Source organism: Chionomys nivalis, chromosome 17 (assembly GCF_950005125.1).
Source record: "Chionomys nivalis chromosome 17, mChiNiv1.1, whole genome shotgun sequence".
NCBI lineage: Eukaryota > Metazoa > Chordata > Mammalia > Rodentia > Cricetidae > Chionomys > Chionomys nivalis.
In genome coordinates, this window is record NC_080102.1 from 466,422 (window position 1) to 487,842 (window position 21,421).

The 21,421-nt window shown below is 40.1% G+C and overlaps 1 protein-coding gene across 3 annotated transcripts in view; it reads left to right on the plus strand.

Moving 5' to 3' along the window:
* The window catches only part of Ptdss1 (phosphatidylserine synthase 1), a 56,861-nt gene that overhangs the window by 1,481 nt on the left and 33,959 nt on the right, over positions 1 to 21,421 (plus strand). For 2 of the 3 annotated variants that reach the window (XM_057791960.1, XM_057791961.1), the window contains exons 2-4: positions 8,028 to 8,119; positions 13,772 to 13,816; positions 17,135 to 17,259. In XM_057791960.1, coding sequence (XP_057647943.1) covers positions 8,028 to 8,119; positions 13,772 to 13,816; positions 17,135 to 17,259 — 262 coding nt within the window. Of the gene's footprint in view, positions 1 to 3,501; positions 3,640 to 8,027; positions 8,120 to 13,771; positions 13,817 to 17,134; positions 17,260 to 21,421 lie in introns of those variants that run through there. The other variant, XM_057791962.1, reaches the window with a different exon arrangement.

Consider the following 21,421-nt stretch of genomic DNA (forward strand, 5'->3'; position numbering starts at 1 on the left):
GTTGTGGGCTTCCATGTGGGTGCTGAATCGAACCCAGGTTCTCTGGAAGACCAGTGAGTGCTCTTAATTGCTGAGCCATATCTCCAGCCCCAAATGCAATGGCTTCTAAAATGAATTTTTTTTATGTATGCTTTTTTGTAATGACAGTAGTACCTTGTATAAACTTTCAGTTAGGTAATGTTCAGTGCAGTTCTTTCAATCAAACTTTTAAAATATGGCTTAATGTTTGTTTTGCAAAGACTAGTTATCAGAAAGTATTGAATACTTTGGGAGGTTTTGTATTATTGTATATAAGAATAGTGCCTGGTGAGATTATGTGCTATGGATACCCTGTAAGAATTTTGGAATGTGAAGGGTTTGATACCTCAAACAAAAGTCTGTGGTAAGGTTGGGTTTGTCCAGCAGTTCTTTTAAAGAGTTCTTTTGGGTTGAGAATCATCAAATGTCCTTATTGATGGGAGGTTAAGTACAGGGTTTGATATTGGGAGATATTCAGAGATAGTGCCTGTTGATAGATTCTTATGGTCACTGAGGGCATTTTCTTGGAAGGTTGCTTTTAAATACCCCACTCCAAAACTTCACTAGAAAAGTCTTATAAGTGGAGGAACCCTGTTCTCTGGTCCACTACGTTAAATGCAATCATTTGACATAGTGGCTTTCCAGCAGCCAAGACTACATAGTAAGATCCTGTCTCAAAAACAAAACACCCCCCCTCCCGATTGCAGTCACACAAGGTTCTGCCATTGCTATCCATGATCTGAAGGGATGCAGAGAATTGGCAGCCCTGTTAGCACTTGCCAACAGGAATTATTCCCTGTCTAGATGAGGTTGCCTCATTGCAAGTGGCTATACCTATACCTATGTGATTATCGATTCATTTGTTCTTGTTTTCTCTGGATATGGAACTAAGAAGATAGAGGATAGACAAGGGGCAAAGGAGTGAACAGATATTTGATTTGTTTTTAAGTAGTTTTTTACTTAATTTCTCTTACCAGCTTTGGAAATTACACCCTTTTTATTTTAACTTGGACCATTATTTCTGGCTCTCTATGCTTCTCTAGGAGTTTCTCCCAGACTTTACGATTTTTCCCTCAAGACCATATGAAGACCCAATAGAAAATGCCTCCCAATACTACTAACGCTGTTGTCTTGGTCCTGCTTTTCTATATCATATCTTTTTTTCTCTATGTAAGAGAAACCTTGATGTCTCTGGCACCAGCAGTGTTAATTGATGGTTTGTAGTAATAACTCAAGAAGTACACAACTGAGGCCAGACCAACCCAAGAGGTAGACAGTACTGTTAGGCTACATTGTGTTAGGTTGCATTTGAAGGTCAGTTACCGTTAATCCTCATCATTTCTCTTTCCCAGTTATTTGAATCATTTTTAAATTAAATTAAGTAAACATCTTTTTATATTTTTAAAAACTTATCTGTTTTTTTCTTCTTTTTTTAAAAAGATTTATTTATTTATTATGTATACAGTGTTCTGCCTGTGAGCATACCTGCACCCCAGAAGAGGGCACCAGATCTCATTACAGATGGTTGTGAGCCACCATGTGGTTGCTGGGAATTGAACTCAGGACCTCTGGAAGAACAGTCAATGTTCTTAACCATTGAGCCATCTCTCTAGCCCCCTTTCTTCTTCTTTTTATTTCCCCATAATAAGACCATAAACTTATTAAAGGAATAAGCTATGTTTCTTTGAGGTCATCTGTATAGACCCTTAGTGACTCAGATGTTTATTTGGTTTTGATGGTGCCCTACCCTAAAGAAATTATATATCAAGGAGTTACTACCTTTTGGGCTCCTCTTAAGTAAACAGAACTTTCAAATACTTGTTTGTTGTTTTAATCATAGCACAGTTTATCTTCTGATAGTATTCTTGTATCTCTAGATTTATGTCTAGGAATCAGTTTTTAAATTTCAGTTAGTTAAAAAAACAGGACTGGTCTAGTTAGCTTGGTCTGCTTCCCTGGTTCTGGCCTTGTGTTCAGTGCTACTCAACAGCTGAACAATCCCTATTCCATTCAGCCTAGCTCTTTGCTTTCCTGGAGTTCACCTGGCTTAACCTTAGTAGATATTTTGGGCCTTAACTATTCTCCTTTGACTATTATAAGCTTTAACCCAGCAAATCACCAGCCCCTTGGAATGGCATACCCTCAGGCCTATCCTTCAGACTCATTACCTGTAAAACCAAAATTGTGATCCTGCTTGCCCCCTGCTGGTTGGGTAGCTGTGTGCCTACCACCTGCAGAAAGTACAAACTACGTGTGGAGGCTCTACCTCGTGGAGTAGGTTGTATTTTCCACTTTTGCTTCTTAGTGTCTGCACACAGCATACCCTTTAGACTCAGGCAACTCCTTGGCTCACCCTGGTACTGCTGCTGTCTCTCTCTCTCTCTTGACTCCTTCTGCCCTCTCAAGCTCCCAGTATCCTTCACAGCTCATTTGGATGGTTCTTTTCATGAGCACCTTTCTTGATGTTCTAAGAAGCACAAAGGATGACTTGTGAATATAGTTCTCAATGCCTCTTATTATAGCTTTTCTCATTGCAATAGTTGTGTTTCCTGTCAAATTGTTGAGGCCCAATATCTTTCATCTTTGGAAGGCCCAACATCTTCCGTCATTGAAAGGATGAAGGATGTCCTATGCAAACTTGAAAGAAGTTCTTTAGTGAATGGGTCTTTAAGCAAATAATTCTTGACCAAGCTCCCAAATTCCTTTAAGATTGAATGAGTGCATTGTTAAAACTATGACATCTGGATGACGTAGGTCTACCTTCTAAATTAGGATTACATTTTTCACTGGGAGAGATAATCCTTGGTTGTGACATGGTTTATCTAATTCAAGAACTCAAAGGAAACGAGAGGAGAGTAGGGACACATAGCCTAGAGACCTTTGTGTCATGGTGAAGAGTAGATCTTGTCATCTTTATGGTTCCATAGAGAATAGCCCTGTCTAAAGATCATGAATAAGTGGTGTTGCCTAATCTCCTGAAGACTATAACCCAGTTGCCCATAGATGTCAGAAATGGAACTGACACAGAATCTGAGTCCCAAAGCTCTCCTGACTTCTCCTTTCCCTACTCTGGTTGTGCTCTCTCTGGGTGGTTTCTACATTATTGGATCCATGTTCACCAAGTGGTGTTTGGAAGCCTGACTAGGCTGTTAATATCTAGTGTGATCTCAGCAGGCCCCTGCAGGTGACCTTTTCCAGGGGGCAGAAAAGTCTGTCAGTGGACTCTTTATGTTAGGCTGGGATCCCCTTCATGTTATCCAAATCCCACCCACTCTGTCATATCATCTGGAGCATTCTTGCCACCACCCGTACCCCCACTCCCACTATATTGCAGATGCTTGCTATAAACCTGCTGTGAGCACTGAAGGATCCTTAACAGAACCAGATGGGACCTGTGCCTTGGGGAACTTAATGAAAATCTTGTTCACAGTTGGCATCTTTGCATTGTCATTGTCTGGCCAATACTCTTCAGCACAGGTCAAGAAAGAAGAGGACTTTGTGTCCCCAAGCCTGTATATCAGTGGATGAGAAACCTTGACCTAGAACCTGCATTCCAAAGTTCCCCAACACAGCATGAATTGGATGAAGGAGCAAATGGAAACAACAGAAGAATGTTGAGACGTATGTGGGCCCTTTTCTAAGTAGCTGCTAAATTCGTTTAATCCTTAGAAGGATCTCATGAAGTAGAGTTTATGTCTAGTCTTTATTAATGGAGGAGGAAACAGGCACAGAGAAGTTAAATAATCTGTCTAAGATCTTATAGCTGGCATTTCAGCTTTATCACTGCCCTGTGTGGCTCCTACACAGAAGACAGCTTAGAACCAGTCCTGAGATACAGCTATGATCACCTCACACCTTAGAGTGTTAGGAAGACTGAGGAGGTAGTTTACTCAGAGCAGGAAGTTTGCTCAGTGAAGCCCAGAACACAGTTGATAACCGTAGATAAGAGTCAGGTTCTTGCCTCTGAGTGGGATTGTGGGCATTACATGACTCTTTCTGCCAAGTTCCTTGTTATGAATCCAAGGCTAAATCTCTCAATGATTTGGAGTTTAGAGAAGATGGACTCACAGCAGGTTTTAAAGTGTGCGACCTTGTGTGCTCAGGTTGTCATGAGGCTAGCTGGGCAGCCCTGCAGTGTGTTTCATTCCTTTTGTACACTCACACTTGTGCTAAGGAGACACCATATCCTCTCTGCACCCAGGGCATGCCAGACTGTGAAGGTAGGACTGTGGCCTGATAGGACTCAGATTACTAACTTTACCTCTCCCCTTACTCAAACTCACTACTGGGTTTGATTCTTCTGTTCAGTATTTTTCCAGTTTATTAAAGTCCTTATATTTTTTTTTTCTCACTAGGCAAATACAAAACTTCCATAGCTAATATTGTTTCATCATTATTTTTTTTCCTCTCAGACATTAAATAGACCATTTTTGGTTTTGCTTAATAATGTTGCTCAAAAATTAGAGGTTACAGGTTGTTTTTATTATTAATCGTCATCATAATTATTAATAACAATAATTACAAGTGTTATGGCCTATTATTATTATTCCTTTGAGATAGTCTGTCTTGCTTTGTTGCTCAGACTGACTTGAAACTGATCTGTAACCCAAGTTGACCTCAAACTCCCAATCATCCTGCATCAGTTTCCTAAGTGCTGAGCTCACTAGTATGATTACTACACCCAGTTTTGATTTTATATCCTTAGTATTAACCTCAATTTCTTATATCGATGTGTGCTTTCAAGTGTTTTGACTAGTTAGGAGTTAGTTTTGAATTAAGAAAAATGTGGTGAGCCGGGCGGTGGTGGCACACGCCTTTAATCCCAGCACTCGGGAGGCAGAGGCAGGCGGATCTCTGTGAGTTCGAGACCAGCCTGGTCTACAGAGCTAGTTCCAGGACAGGCTCCAAAGCCACAGAGAAACCCTGTCTCGAAAAACCAAAAAAAAAAAAAAAAAAAAAGAAAGAAAGAAAAATGTGGTGTGTGTGTGTGTTGGAGGACTGTATGGATGTGCTGAGGTCAGAATATATCTTTGTGCAAAGTCAATTCTGCCTTTATGCAAGTTGTAGGGATTGAATTCAAGAGGTTGGGTTTGCATACATCTCACTTTCCAGTCATTTTAAATGAAGATTCTTTTGCTTATTTCTGTAGACATTTATTCACATTTTTTGAAATATAGGTTATGCCAGAGATTTGTGTAGGGAAAAGTCTCTCCCAATATCTCTCTTTCAGACTCTAATGCTCAATAAAGTCTGTTTCTTGGGTGGTTGTGCAGAGACATTTTAGGTGACTGTAAGTACAAATTATAGCTTATATCCCTACACATATTAACCCTTATGTGTTCAAATAATTACATATCAGGCCTACTGTTCTACTGTTTCTTTACATGATGTCTTTTTAGCTCCCTGGAACAGTTTCATTTGAGGATAGAAACTTTTATTCTTTTTTATGACTGCCTAGTGTTCGGCTGTGTGACTAGACTATAATTTAATCAGGTTTCTTTGTTGACTGTCTATCTTGTGTCCAGTCTTTTGTGAAAATATATATGTAAAATTTTGCAATGAACAACCTTGTGCACATGCCACTTCACATACACAAGAGAGTGTCTGAAGCAGAGGTTCCCTGAGTAGAACTACTGAGCCACAGGATATACAAGGTTGTAAGTATAGAATGTAACCCAATTACTCTCCATAAAATCTATAAATTCATACTACAGCAATTAATGCATAGGGTGTCTGCTTACCTATTTCTTATATTTTTGGTTGTGAGCCTAGCCTTTAACGGCTGAGCCATCTCTCCAGCCCTACCTATTTCTTCATAGCCTCCCCTGCTTAGTGCTCACCCCTGTCTTAACTCTAGAAGCTGATTAATTGGTGACAGAAACTTAGCTGTCTACGTAGCAGCTGGCATCTAACTTAACTTCTGTTTTTAAATCAGTATCTTAGGACTTGGTCCTTATCAAGGTAACTCATTATTTCATTCAATATCTCTTCATGTTTTGATGACTCAGGCTTTTTTATGTGCAAAAACTTTTTCTCAGAAATTTCTAAAATTTATTTATTGTGAGAGAGAGCACAGTGTTTATGTGGAGACTACAGGTCAATTTTGTTCCCTCCTTCCATCTTTGTATGGGTTCTTGGTATCAAAGGTTTGCACACCAAGAGCCTTTACCCACTGGGCCATCTTGCTAGTCCTTCTAAGATTTTTTTATCTCTTATTTTTACTTCAGTAATTTTTTTTATTTTTTTGAGACAGGGTTTCTCTGTAGCTTTAAAGCCTGTCCTGAAACTAGCTCTTGTAGACCAGGCTGGCCTTGAACTCACAGAGATCCACCTGCCTCTCTGCCTCTCGAGTTCTGGGAGCCTAGCTAGTAATACTTCTTACTATATAAATTCAGCCTCTTTTTCTTTTCTTTTCTTTTCTTTTCTTTTCTTTTCTTTTTCCCTTCCTTCTTTCCTTCCTTCCTTCCTTCCTTCCTTCCTTCCTTCCTTCCTTCCTTCCTTCCTTCCTTCCTTCTTTGTTTTTTTCAAGTTAGGGTTTCTTTGTGTAGCCCTGGCTATCCTACAACTCACTCTGTAGACCAGGATGGCATCAAACTAAGAGATCCACCTGCTTCTACCTCTGCCTCTCCTGTATTGGGATTAAAGACATACAACACCACTGCAAATTGCTTGCTACTTGTCTCCTTGTCTTTAAAATATTTCCTTCCATTCTGTTTCATATTATACTTTCTGCCCCCTCATTCTGTGTTTTAAAAACTGCAATGCTGAACTTTCTTCTCCCAAACTTCTCAGAAATTATCAATAATTCAGGAAACCACCTTCTTGACTTATGTTTCTATTTCCCCATTTGCATTTGCTTTTCTTGAGTCCCACATATGTTATCAGTCAGTGTTTATCAGCCTGTAAAGTGTCCAACATAGTGTTTGCATAGTAGCTCTTCCTTATAAACTGTCAGTCTGCAATATCTGTTGAGTGTGTAGCATGTGTCAGGTCCCAAGAACAGAAGGGAATAAGTCCCTATTTCATTTTTTTTATTTTTTATTTTTTGGTTTTTTGAGACAGGGTTTCTCTGTGTTTTTGGAACCTGTCCTGGAACTAGCTCTTGTAGACCAGGCTGGTCTCGAACTCACAGAGATCCGCCTGCCTCTGTCTCCCGAGTGCTGGGATTAAAGGCGTGCGCCACCACCGCCCAGCCTTTATTTATTTATTTATTTGGTTTTAAGTCCCTATTTCAGAAATAGGCTCTGGCAAGGTAGACAGGGAACACATCGACCAACAAAGGGACTAGTCCAGTTTACTGGAATGGTGAGGCAATAGATAAGCCATGCATGGGAGGAAAGTTATTCTGTTTCTGCTCTGATTTTAAATCTTATAATTTTTTTCCCCTCTTGATTTTCTTTTTCCTGATTGCTTTCTTGTTACCTGTTTCCATGCTTCTTCCTGCATCTTCTAGGTCCCCAGTTTTCCATTTTCAAGAGTAGCTGATGTAACCCTGTTACATTGCTCTCTTCCTTGTGATCTCTTCATTCTGACTTTTTGAAAATTTTCTTACCATTTCCTGTATCAACCAAGTACATCTTTTGTTGTTTTATCACCGAAAGAGATTTCTCAAAAATGAATCTTGTGTTTTGATAAGTTGGTTTTTGTGTGTGTGTGTGTGTGTGTGTGTTTAAGAACAGTGGGTCTCATGCTTGAGTAGAATGATAGTGTTTAAGATGACCAGTTTTATTTATATATTATTTTATATAATTTTGGTGGTGGAGATGAGCATTGTGTGTGCTAACGTACTGAGCTGTGCCTTCAGCCCCCGGTTACCTTTCCTGTAAGAGCTGAGCTTTATTAGGAGAGTGTTGGTTTTAGGAAGTGATACGAAGCAGTAAACTGTGTGTAGTGACTTTGTTCAGTGAAAGAAAATCTGCAGTCTTTGGGTGTTAGATTATGGAAAGTGTCCTGCGTTTTGGTTTCCTGTTTAGATCTGAGAATGAATTCTCACTGTTTTCTATTTTCAGAGATGACTCTGTTCCAGAAGACAACATCTGGAGAGGCATCCTCTCAGTTATTTTCTTCTTTCTCATCATCAGCGTGTTAGCGTTCCCTAATGGTGAGTGATATCCTGAGCTGTTGTAGTTCTTCTGTGCATCACATCCTTCTGATTCTTTGAGGTGCAGATTACAAGATGGTTTTTGTGTAGCAGATGGGCACAGACTCCTCTTCTCAGCTCTGTGACCCGCTTCTCGTCCTTAAATGTGTTCATTTTTCTACTATGTGATGGAGATAACAGGAAGATAATTGTGAGGGCTAACTAAATTAATAATGTTAAACCCATGTTTTGACTTGTTCTTTTATTGCTATAACAAAACACATGGGGCTATATACCTCATAAAGAATGGAGGTTTTGAAACTCAGTTTGGAACCTGAAAGTCCATTCTACTTGTTATTGACTTTAGGTGAGGCCTATCTTTTCATCATGGTGCATTGTCTCATGAAGGAATTATGCACAAGAGGTGGATGGGGTGGGGAGCCTCACCTGGGAAGACTGGATTTGATATTTTATAATAACCCTTTGATGAAAACCAGGGTCCTTAGAGAACTGCATCATTCATTTTAAGGGCAGCACTCAGTGACCTCCCACTAGATCCTACCTCTGACAGCTTCTACTGCCTTTTAATATTCCCAACACTGGGATCAAGTTCCTGACATATGAGCACTTAGGAGTCAAACCACATGCAAACGATGATGAATGCTAAGCTCTTTGTAACTGTTCTTTTGTTTTTTTTGTCAGTAATTTTTTTGGGCGTGGGGGCGACCGACAAGCTCTACCTATATATTCCATGGCTGTCTGGAATTGGCTATACTTGATTGCTTGATCTTCCTGCCTTGGCTTCCTGAGTGCTGGGATCACACAAGTGATTACAGGCATATACTGTCATGCCCTGCTCAGCTGTTCTTTCCCTGGATGTTTTTATTATTAACAGCTGTACAGTACTGAGTTACTGTTACTTTTTTTTTTTTGCTAAAGACAGAACTAGCTCCAATGAGTGTTTACCTAAAACAATTTGCTATCTACTATCACAATTGTCTTTGCTGTTGTATATTTGTATCTAGTAGAAATTTGATGATTATGGACCCGCTCTGTCAGGATTAGAGAAAGGAAGAAGAAAAACCTTTCTTGCATGCTTCTAATTAACTCATACCTTTCCTCTGAAGTGTTCTTATAAGTTGCTATATCTTTAATCCTTTTTATATCTCCTTTCTAGAATATTCAGTGCTTGTTCTCTGTACCCATTTCTAAATGCTCAGTATATTTTATTTTTCTCACACCTCAGATTTTTTTGCAGCCTTTCTTATGGGTTATGTTCTAGGGATCTTCTCAAATTTTAAATGACATCCTTTAAGATGTATTCATCATGTAGGCTCCCATGCTTCAGTAGATTGCTATGTATGGCATGGGAATCTCACTCTGAATGTTACTGAATCTGTTGGACATGATCCATGGGAAAGGCCTTCAGGTTTCCCAAACTGCTGACAGTTCAGTTTTGTTTTGTTGTTTTGCTTCTCCTGTGTAGCATTGTGTTTATAAAAATATAGTAGTTTTTGCTGGTAGCATAGAAGTGAAGACAGTAGACCCACAACTCTGAGTTTCTTCAAGAAGGAATTTTATTTAAGTGGCCTTTTTATTTGGAAGCTGAGTTTAACTTTCCTAGCATTTTAGCCTGTATTTGTTTTCATTTGTGTGCTTTGTGTGCTTGTGTGTATGCATTCACAATTGTATGTGTGTGGAGTGGAGGCCAGAGGTCAACACCAGGTGTTTTCCAGGATCACTTTTCATCTTATATATTGAGGCAGGTCTCTCAACTGAACCCAGAGGTCACCAGTTCCTCCACAGATGCCCTTACTCTACCACTGATGGATTACACGTGGACCATCGTACCTGCCAGGCAGTGTTATGGATGCTGGGAATTAGAACTCTGGTCCTCACACTGTGCGGATAACTTAATTATATCCTGAATGATCTCTCAAGCCCCAATTTAGTTTTTAAATTAAATTTACCTTTAGTGGAAATCTTGCACTATTTAAAAACCTACAAAAATTATAGAGATATAATAAATTTTCTTTTCCTTGATAATTGATGGTTTTATTTATTTATTTTTATTTATTAATTTTTTAATTAAAAATTTATGTCTCCTTTCCACCTCCCATTTCCCTCCCCCTCCCCCCACGCTCCTCCCCCTCCCTCTCCAGTCCAAAGAGCAGTCAGGGTGATTGATGGTTTTAATTATTCACAATTACTAGGATAGGAAGACAAGATGTACATTATTGACATTGCTGTAAAATTTGCTAATAACAACTCCCATTGTCAAATATCTTTTTGGCTCTACATGCTTTCCTTTTCCTCCATATAAACATCATTCAAGGTCTTCAGATTTTAAGCTTAGAAGAAGCTTTTGGTCATTATACAGTGCCTTGTTTCCTTCAATGGTGTCATGTGGGAATGTTGCTGAAGCAGCCAGCTGTGATGTCTCCCCTGCTCTTTGAGACTAATGTTTTCATCCAAAGGTGGTTATAAAAATACAGCTTAGTTTTTAGTGTGTTGGAAAAGGGCTGCTTGTTGGTTCCCAGCCACCCAGCTAGCTTAGATCTGAAATAATCGCACAGAAACTGTATTAATTAAATCACTGCTTGGCCCATTAGTTTTAGCTTCTTGTTGGCTAACTCTTAATATTAATTTAACCAATTTTTATTCATCTGTAAATTGCCACGTGGCTGTGGCTTATCGGGGAAAGTTCCCAGTGTCTCTCTCTGGTGGCTTTATGGCTTCTCTGACTCCGCTCTCTTTCTTGCAGCATTCAGTTTAGTTTTCCTCACCTAACTAAGTTCTGCCCTGTTATAGGTTCAAAGCAGTTTCTTTATTCATTAATAGTAATCACAGCATACAGAGGGAAATCCCACATCACCAGTGATCACTTTTTCATGACTTGAAGGTATATTTGTTTTCTGATTATTTTGAGTCCAGAGCTTTTTGAAAATTTGAGGTGAGTCTCAGTCATCCTGATTTGAAAGTATATCTTTCCTGGTGCTTCTTCAGTAACTGGGCCCAGCAGTTTCTTTCACAGATGCCAATGGCATGGAGGTCACGGGATTAAATCTATCTGAAGTAACATTTGATGTGACTTCTGGGTTTTCCTCCATTCTCCAGTGAAGCCCTCCAATCGTGCTCTCTCTCAGCATGGGACTGTGCTTTTGTTTTGATTTGGGAAAGTAAACCTGTTAATGTGGGTGGGTGCAGGAACACGTGTGCCATAAGACACGTGTGGAGGTCAGTGATAACCGTGGGTGTTGGTCTCTTTGTTTTTTTGCACTACATATGTCAGGGTATATGGCTTGTGAACTTCTGGAGGTTCTTCTCTCTGCCTCCCATCTAACAAATAGTTACCTACTGAGCCACATCCCTAGCCTCCTGCTTTTGATTTTTTTTTTTTTTTTTTTTACTTTTTAGTTTTTTCGAGACAGGGTTTCTCTGTGGTTTTGGAGCCTGTCCTGGAACTAGCTCTTGTAGACCAGGCTGGTCTCGAACTCACAGAGATCCGCCTGCCTCTGCCTCCCGAGTGCTGGGATTAAAGGTGTGCGCCACCACCGCCCGGCCCTGCTTTTGATTTTTGACACATGGTCTAGTTATGTAGCCCAGGTTGGCTTAATTCTCTTGCCTCAGCTTCCTGTGCTTTTAGACTGTAGTTCTTGTGCCATGACACTGAACTTGAAAAGTTGTTTCCTGGAATCTCTTTTTTTTTTTTTTTTTCTGGAAGCTCTTTAATATGCTTAAGTTCTTAAGTTTTTTAGGCTCGAATTGGGGCATGTATTTCTTCTCCTGCCCAGTCCTGAGGACAGGGATTTATAATACCCAGAGTCCAGTGTGTATATAGATGCTCAATAGGTGTATACTGACTGAAAAGTTTCAGGGGACTAGATTACCTCTGGGGATTTACAGTATACCCAAGTTAAACGGGAGAGGGGTGGACCTCACCATAATCCCTTTGACTGTCAGTGGGTTGGTGTTGCAGGATTTTGTTCCTAGGCTACTTCCTAGTCCTGTAAGGGGAGGCATTGTTTTATAAAGAGGTGTAGAGTTTAAGAGCCCTTGGGAGACCAGGGAAGGAGAGGATATGATGTCTATTTCACATCCCTTGTCATCTCCTTCTTTATAAACAAACAACAACAAAATCTTGAAGCTTTTAAATTCTACCTTTATCCCAACATAGCTAATGATTGTTAAGTAAATTTAATTTTAACCCATTACTGGGGTGAGATGGAGTCCATTTGAATCTGCAGTTAGTTATGAGGTTTCTCAGAAGAGGACCTTCCAAGGGCTCTTCTAGCTTTTGTTATCCCTGGGTATATTCTATAATAAAGACTTTCCTTGACCTCCCATGACTGTGTGTAAATAGGAGTTTCTCTGTCCCACCCCATCCCTCAGCCGTTTCCAAATAATCACTTAGAGACTTAATATTACTATTAATTATTAATGCTCTACCAATAGTTCAATGTAGCACAAATTCTAATTGGTCTTAATAGTAAAAACCCAGAGCCAGATATTGGGGTAAAATCAGAGAAACAAAGGAGTAAGTCACTAGAGAGTTCTTACCTTTACCTAATCCTCATACTAACAGTGCTAAGCTCCCGACTGCTAAGCTCCCGACTTCTCCCGCCTTATATTCCTGTCTCTACCTCCTTAGAGCTGGGATTAAAGGTGTGTGACTCCCACATCCTGGGACCAAAGGCATGAGATCCCAAGTGCTGGGATCAAAGGCCACTTACTGCCTGGCCTCTAGGGTTAACTAGTGGCTAACTCCACCCTCTCATCTTCAGATAAGCTTTATTTGTTAGAGCACAAACCCCTCAGCTCAGGCTTATTACTAACTCTTACATTTTATATTAGTCCATTTCTATTAATCTACATTTTACTATGAGGCTCATGGCTTGTTACCTCATTTTCTACATGTCCTGTTTGTTCTGCAGCAGACTGGCATCTCTCTCAACTCTGCCCCTCCTCATCTGGGTTCTCAGTTTGATTGTTCACCTAACCTTATCCTGCCTGACTACTGGTCAAACAGTTTTTATTATTAACCAATGGGAGAAATACATATTCACAGCATACAGAAAAATTGTGCATCTCAGTGACTCTAGGCATGGCTGAGAAGCTTCAGAGTCTAAGTATACTTTTGACAGACTGTGGATGGAAGCAGATTACTTCATTATTCTAAGCCTGTTTTCTCATCTTGTTCCCCAAACCTGCTCACAAAACATACTTGACATGATTGTCTTGAACATTGGATATTAAGCAAACAAACAAAACCAGGTTGTACTCTGGTATTTTTACATCGAATCCCACTGGAACCATCATTGCCATGACCCTCAATTCCCAGATGATGGTGCCACTGACCACTACTGCCCCTGCTGACTGGAGTTGTAGAAACACAGAAGATAGCTGTGATCCTTCCTTGTTTTGTCACCAGCTCCTGAGGTCAGTTACAGCTACAGAAGACCAAGCCTATGCTGTAACAGGCTGCCTGACAACTCCCTCTTGGCATTTGGGAGTTCTGCAGCTTTCCAAGATTAAGAAGGCTGGTTCAAAAGGTGTGGGAAAAGAAAAAAGAGAAAATAAAATTTAGCATTAGAGATAGCTGTATGTAGATCAACAGAGCTTTCTTTTCTGGCTAAATCCAGTTTATTCTAACTTCATGTCCTCTCTTTGCAGGTCCATTTACTCGACCTCATCCAGCCTTATGGAGAATGGTTTTTGGTGAGTCCTATTAGTAGATGACAAAGTTCTTTCTACTTAAAAAAAAAAATCTTGCCTGGCAGTGGTGGCATATGCCTTTAGTTCCAGCACTCAGGAGGCAGAGGCAAGTGGATCTCTGAGTTCAAGGCCAGCTTGGTCTACAGAGAAAGTTCCAGAATAGCCAAGGCTACACAGAAAAACTCTGTCTCAAAAATCAAAAATAAAACAAAAATCTTTTTTTTGTATCATGATAGTGGTTTTATATCATAGCTTAAAAACAAAAATAAAAAGCCAACTTTTTAGTCTACCTAATACAGAAATGTTACTAAGATTCTTTTATCAAAAAAATAAATGGCTAGTGATAGCATAAATTCTCATATATAGGTGCCCTTTCTGTTCCATGTACCTGCTTCTAGTGCTTTTGTTTCTTAGTGGCTTCAACAAATGCCCCTATTTTCTGACTTGTTTTCCTTTCCTACTAGTACAAGCTCAAGTTCATGCTAAGGTCACATTTGTATTGTTAGTGTCTGTGGAAGCCCAGCAGTTCTAGGAATTTGGAAAAGAGAAACCTCTTCTGGCAGACATAGCCATCATTTAGTTGAAGTTTATTATTAAGTATATAAATAATGAGCCTTACTTTTACTTGATTCTGTCATCCAGAAAGTCAAATGGTCTGAATGAGTGTAAAATAAATTTTTAATTCTTAGAATGTTTGTCCTCATCATGCCTAAGTAAGACACACAATAAATTATTGTAGGTGAAGGCAATGTAACCATGCTTGGAAACGTAAGGGGATATTTTACTAAAGTTGCCCTTCTTGTTATATCCTTCAGCAATAAAGGTAACTTTGTTTGTTTTGTTGTTTTGAAGCAGATTTGTATATTTGTGGCTGTCCTGGACCTTACTTTGGTTGGCCTTGAACCTGTAGAGAGTCCTCTGAGTGCTGAGTGCTGGGATTAAAGGTGTGTACCACCACACCCAGCAACTCTTCATTTTTTTTTTTTTTTTTTTTTTTTTTTTGCTCGTGAAGTTTCTGTTTTTGGTTTTTGGTTTTTTCCGAGATGATTTCTCTGTGTAACAGCCTTGGCTGTCGAAACTCGTTCTGTAGACCAGGCTGTCCTCAAACTCACAGAGATCTGCCCAAGTCTGCCTCCTGAGACTGGTATTAAAGGCATACTCCCCACCCCATTCTACACACTGAGGAAGTTTTACTAGCTTTATTCACTGAGTATCTAACAGGTTTGAAGACCTGAGGCTATCCAGGAAGATAAGACAAATATGACCTTGTCCTTGGGAACCCCTCCTCCAGCCAAGGACAAGAGAACAGGGAGCTTTTAAAGTAGTCAGTAGTCAAAAATTATGAGCCCTTACTAAACATTAGGTAGCTAAAACTGGGTGAAGTGATGGTGACTGAGTGACTTCTTCCACTGGGGTAGTGAGGAAAGGCTGAGGGAGTGACTCAGTCTAAAATTTGGATGCAACTAAGGGACTGTGCATGTAACACAGTCGGGGAGTAGGACCTTAGCTTTAGAGGCTGCTGAGGTGGCCTCATGGCTGGAAAATACTTAGCATTTTACAGGCCCAGGTGGGCAGAGAAGAACATTGAGCAGAAGAGCAGACAGCCAGCATAGAGAGAAACATTCAGGCTTGTGGGCAGGTGAAGGAGTGTGGTGCAAAGGATGTAGGGAGCATTTTTCCAGAAGGATGACATGATTTTATTTACTATTTGAAAAAGATATTCCTGGGGCTACAGAGGTAGCTCAGTTGATAAAGTGCTTGCTTCCCAGGCTTATAGACCTGTGTGCATTCCTGAGCCTTCTCCAGCATGCGTGCTACACACATACACACACATACACACACACGAGAGAGAGAGAGAGAGAGAGAGAGAGACAGACAGACAGACAGACAGACAGACAGACAGAAACAGACAGACACACATGTAGACACACATACACACACCACACAAAACAAAACAAAAAACACGATTTTTGCTGTTAGTAGCTGGTGTTTTGTAGTCCTCAAACCCCAGCTCAAAACTCTAATCTAAACATTTCTATGTCATAGGTCATTTCTTTCTGTCTCAAAAGAATTGTTTCACAAAGATTGTGATTTTAAAAGGTTATAGTAAGGTGGTCATTAAAGCTGAAAATTTATAAGACTGCTACATAAATGCAAACTCAAGGTAGTTCTCATGTATCAGAAAATTTATATTCCTTGGTCCAGGGATGTGTGGTTGTGGTGGTCCTGCTCTACAAGGGACCTCAGTGCAAGCAGTGTTCCCCTTGGTGAATGGAGAGCAGCCGAGCTAGAAGGCCTGGAACTGTAGCCCTCATTATGTATTCATTCCAGTTACTCACATCCTCTTCTCTGTATAGCTATTTGGAGATCAGAACTTGTGATTCAAGGCGATAATTATGACAGTGCCTGGATGCCCTACAGGATGCCCTACATCACTGATCTGATTCCAGCAGGCTCACCAGAAAAAATGACAGCCACCTCTGGTGGTGGGGATGCAGGGGGGCCTTCCGGTGTATTAGTGGCTTTTCTTTTTTGTTTATTTGCTTTGTTTTTGTTGTTTGGTTGATTTAAAAAAAAAAAAAAACAGGGTTTCTCTTTGTAGCCCTGGCTGTCCTGGAACTCTGTAGACTAGACTGGCTTCAGACTTACAGAGATCCTCCTGACTGTGCCTCCCAAGAGCTGGGATTAAGGGCATTCACCACCATCGCCCAGCTGGCTTTACTTTTTTAAATGACGTGGGGTTTGGTTATTTAGAATAGCAATTATGATAGGTGTGGCAAGAAAATAATACTTGTCAGGGCTAATTTGAAGAAGTCTCAGATGAATAGGCAAGTGTTACCCACTTGTAGTCTTCTTACTCACCATCATAAAACAGTGTTTTGTTCAACTTTTTTTCCCCATTGACCTTGGGAGAAAATCAGAAAGCCTTGCCTTGTCCCCTAATCTTGTCACTTCAGCACCCCTTAGTCCATTCTCATCTCTATTATCACTCCAGCCTCACCGTGAGATATCTCTCTTCAGGAACATATTTTCATGGTATTTCTCTACTTCATGCTCTCCTAAGCCAAAATACACATCATCTGGCTGCTGGTCCTTCAAGGCTTAACTTAAGTAGCATTTCCTCAGAGAGAGGAATCCCTCTCAACATGAACTAGGACTGTGTGTCAGATCCTCTCACCAATCCTCTCCCCAAAGAAAATACTTGGGTATGATAGATTCTCAAAAGGCTACTTTTGTGGTACTTTTGTGATACTCATGTAACTCTAAGCCCCTGGGTCTAATGTGTCTCTCCTAAACTTGACCTTGTTTTGTTTCCATCAGGCCTCAGTGTGCTGTATTTCCTCTTCTTGGTATTTCTCCTTTTCCTGAACTTCGAGCAGGTTAAATCCCTAATGTATTGGCTAGATCCCAATCTTCGATATGCCACAAGAGAAGCGGACATCATGGTATGTACTTGTTAGTGGCCCTGTTGTGTTTTGAATGCTTCGCAGGTTGAAGGAAAAGCTGGTGGTGTTCTGGAGAAAGAACAGACATTTGCTCTGGCAATTGAGAAATAATAAAGGGATTAAAAGATCAGCGAGTAATCACCATCACAGAATGACTAGACCCTTCTTGGGATGAAAACTTCTATATGTTTATCTTAACTTTCCTTGGGTACACAATGAAAGAAAAACAGGAGCAAAAATTATTTAGAAGCCTAGTTAGAATCTCTCACTCTCAAGGAAAAGAATGATAAAGGATAATAATTTGTTTGTAATGATGATAATGGTTTCCACTCTCCATTGTGGTAACAAAACATCTGGGACAGCTGGGCGTAGTGACGCAAACCTTTAATCCCAGCATTTAGGAGGCAGAGACAGACAGATCTCTGAGTTAAAGGCCAGCCTGATTTTAGGACAGTTGGGGCTATGTGGTAAGACCTTGTCTTGAAAAAAGTCCAAAACATCTGGAATAATTGGTATAAAAGAAGAAATAATTTATTTTGCTCTTTTGGAGGTTTCAGTCTGGTTGGATGGCCCTGCTGCTTTGGGCCTGTGAGAAGGCAGAACACTGTGGCAGGAAAATTGCTTAGCTCATGGTAACCAGAGAACAATGAGGGACTGACTTTCCATAATCCTCTTTGAGTTGCATGTCCCCAGTGGCTTAAAGCCTCTTACTAGGCTGCTCCTCTTAGAGTTTCTACCACCTTCCAGTAGCATAAGTTGGGAACCAAGCCTTTAATATAAGAACCTTTATTTTTATTTTTATTTTTTTTGGTTTTTCGAGACAGGGTTTCTCTGTGGCTTTGGAGCCTGTCCTGGAACTATCTCTTGTAGACCAGGCTGGTCTCGAACTCATAGAGATCCGCCTGCCTCTGCCTCCCGAGTGCTGGGATTGAAGGCGTGCGCCACCACCGCCCGGCTATAAGAACCTTTAGGAAGTATTCTAGACCCTACTATTAGCAATAATGCAAATGATAATTGTAGTTTATTCTGTCAGACACTATACTGGACATTATCTATATTCAATATAATCCTCACACATAGCTATTCATACCAGTTTATAGTAGAGGAAAGAGAAACTTTAATGCTATCTGTTTTACTCAAAACACAAAGCTCTTTCTGCTTCAAAACCTATACTTTTCTTTTTTCTTTCTTTCTTTCTTTATTTTGGGGGGGGCGGGATTTTGAGACGGGTTTCTCTGTAGTTTTTGGTGCTTGTCCTGGAACTAGCTATACTTTTCTTCAGGTGTAGCATGATCATAGTAAGGATCAAAGCAGTCTTAGAAAAGGGAGAAAGGTATTGTAGGCAAAACGTTTTCTTTTTTTTTTTCTCATTTTTTTTATTCTTTTTTAATTAAAATTTCCAACTGCTCCCCGTTTCCCATTTCCCTCCCCCTCCTCCCACATATTGCCCCCTCCCCCGCTCCCCTCCCCCTATCCCCACTCCTCTTCTCCTCCCCCTAGTCCATTTTCTAAAGCAGCTCTTTTAGACTTGAGCAAAAGCTGACTCAAAGGAAGTTGTGCTGTTTCTGTCACAGGCCTCATGGTTTTGGGGAGCAAATTGAATCCAATAATGTTTGTGACCCTTAACTTCTTTAGAAACCTGACATCACAATAGCTACAACTAGCTTTTTTACAATCTTATTTCTAGTACTGATAATTATTGCTAAACCAGACAAGGTATGCAGCTGTTTGCAGATTCCAGAGGTCTAGGTGATGTGGAAGTGGCTTCCTCTTTTACATCCCTCATCATGTTTACTTCTTCAGTCAGCCTTTCATGATACTGAGGGTATCATGATGGGTATAAAGAAACACCTTCCTCTTTTGTAAGGACTCTTTCATTATAGAGAAATGTTTTTTTTTGTTTTGTTTTGTTTTGTGAGATTTTATAGAAAGAAGTTCCTTTAAGGGCTGTGACAGGATATAAACCACCACTCAGGAGGGTGAAACAAGAGAATGATAAGCTCAAGGTAACTTGAACAGCTTAGTAAGATCCTTTTTCTAAAAGTAAAAAGAAGACTGAGATGTGACTGAGCAAGAGAGTGCTCACTCAGCATTCCTCAAGCCCTGGTACTGGGGGGGAAAAGTTGCTCTTGCATGTAAATCAGGTCTGTGAGTCACCCTGGTCCTGGGGTCACTGTTCTTACCGTGCCTTCTCCTCCCATCCTTTCCTGATCTTGGCGTACTTTGGTGTGTTGAAATTCAGACTCACATTTTCATTTAGGATTTCTTTTATAAATTGGGGGCAGGGATGGAGTTATTAATCGTAATAGAGGCAATTTCTTTTTTGTTTGTTTATTCATGTTTTCTTTTTAAGACAGGCTATTGCATATCCTATGTTAGTCTCTAACTCACTATATAACTATGGATAGCTTTGAATTGATTGTCTTGCTTCTGCCTCCCAAATACCATGAGGTACCATAGAATTGCACCAATAGGTCCTGCCTAGAGTCATTTTTTTTTTTTTTTTAAATCTAATAGTGGATAGTTTGCTGCTTTTTAATGTGATTGATTCTGGGCTGGGATTGTAGTTCAGTAGTAGAGTGATAATATTGCATGAGACCCTCAGTTCAGTTCCTAAAACTGATAGGGGATTCCCCTCTGTATGCTATGAATACATTTTATTACCATTGGTTAATAAAGAAGCTGCTTTGGCCTATAGCAGGGCAGAATATAGCTAGGCAGGAAAACTAAACTGAATGCAGGGAGAAAGAAAACGGGGTCAGGCAGACACCATGCATCCACCGAAGGAGAATGATGCCAGAACATTACTGGTAAGCCAACAGCCTCATGGCAATACATAGATTAATAGAAATGGGTTAATTTAAGATTATGTAAGAGCTAACTAGGAACACACCTAAGCCACTGGCCAAACACTGTTATAATTAATAATAGTTTTTGTGTAATTATTTTCGTCTGAGTGGCTGGGAAATGAAAGCATACAAAATGTCATCCAACATGGGCCAAAGTAAGATTAAAAAAGTATTAAAAATGTGTCCTAAGTGTCAGACAAATTTGAAGAGCACAGCCCTTTTTAAAATTATTTTTCAATCATTTTTAAATTAGTCTGTCTGAAGTAGCTGTCTTTTGTTTGATTGATACTGACTGAGCTTTTCCTGGGCTTGCTGGTGATAATAGGGAAACAGGTGAGCAGGCTCCCTTGTCTTCTGGAAGTTAGAGTTACAGGTAACTAAAGTTAAAGAAAAAGTTGTTGGCTATTGCACCATAAAACAATTTTAGCATAGTTTCTAGAAATTTCAGCATATTCTTATGAATTTTAAGAGCATATAAGTGTACATGCCTGATACATGTTTTTTATACCTCAGTCATAATGAGGTCCCTATGTTGCATGAGATCTTTAGGTTGTATCTTAGGGTATTCTGCGACTCTTGTTTAGTAGTTTCCCCATGCATGTTTTCTTTTTCCTTGAAGTTTATTTATCTCAGAGATTTTTGTAGCTTGCTTTCAAGACATTGTCATCTGTCTTCCTGCCGCCCACTCCCGCCCAGATTTCTTAAACACTAGAAATATGGATAGAGCTTGCCCCAGTTTGCTTTCTATTCTGTGATAAAATGCCATGACCAAAAGTAGCTTGGAAAGGAAGGGGTTCATTTGGCTTATATATCCCAATCACAGTTGATCATTGAAGGAAGTTAGTGCAGGAACTCAAGAAGCAGCAAAGGTAGAAGCCATGAAGGAATGCTGGTTACTGACTGGCTAGCTCCCTTTGACTTGCTCAGCTTGCTTCTTATATTGTCCAGGACCTGCCCAGGAATAGCACTTCTCACAGTGGACTAGGCCTCCTAGTATAGAAAATATTCCATAGACCAATCTAATAAAGACAATTTTTCAGTTGAGGTCTCCTCGTCTCAGGTGACTGGTTTGTGTCAAGCTGACAAAAACCTAACCAGCACAAGTCTGGAATGGTGTGGTTGTTTGAATATAATTGGCCCCTGTGATTTTAGAGGGAGTGACACTCTTTGGAGGTATGGCTTTGTTGAAGTGACCTTCGCCTTGTTGGAGGAAGTGTGTGACTCTGGAGGCAGTCTTTGAGGTTTCCTACACCCAGAATACCACCCAGTGTCTCAGTTGGCTTCCTGAAGCCTACAAGATGTAGGACTATTAG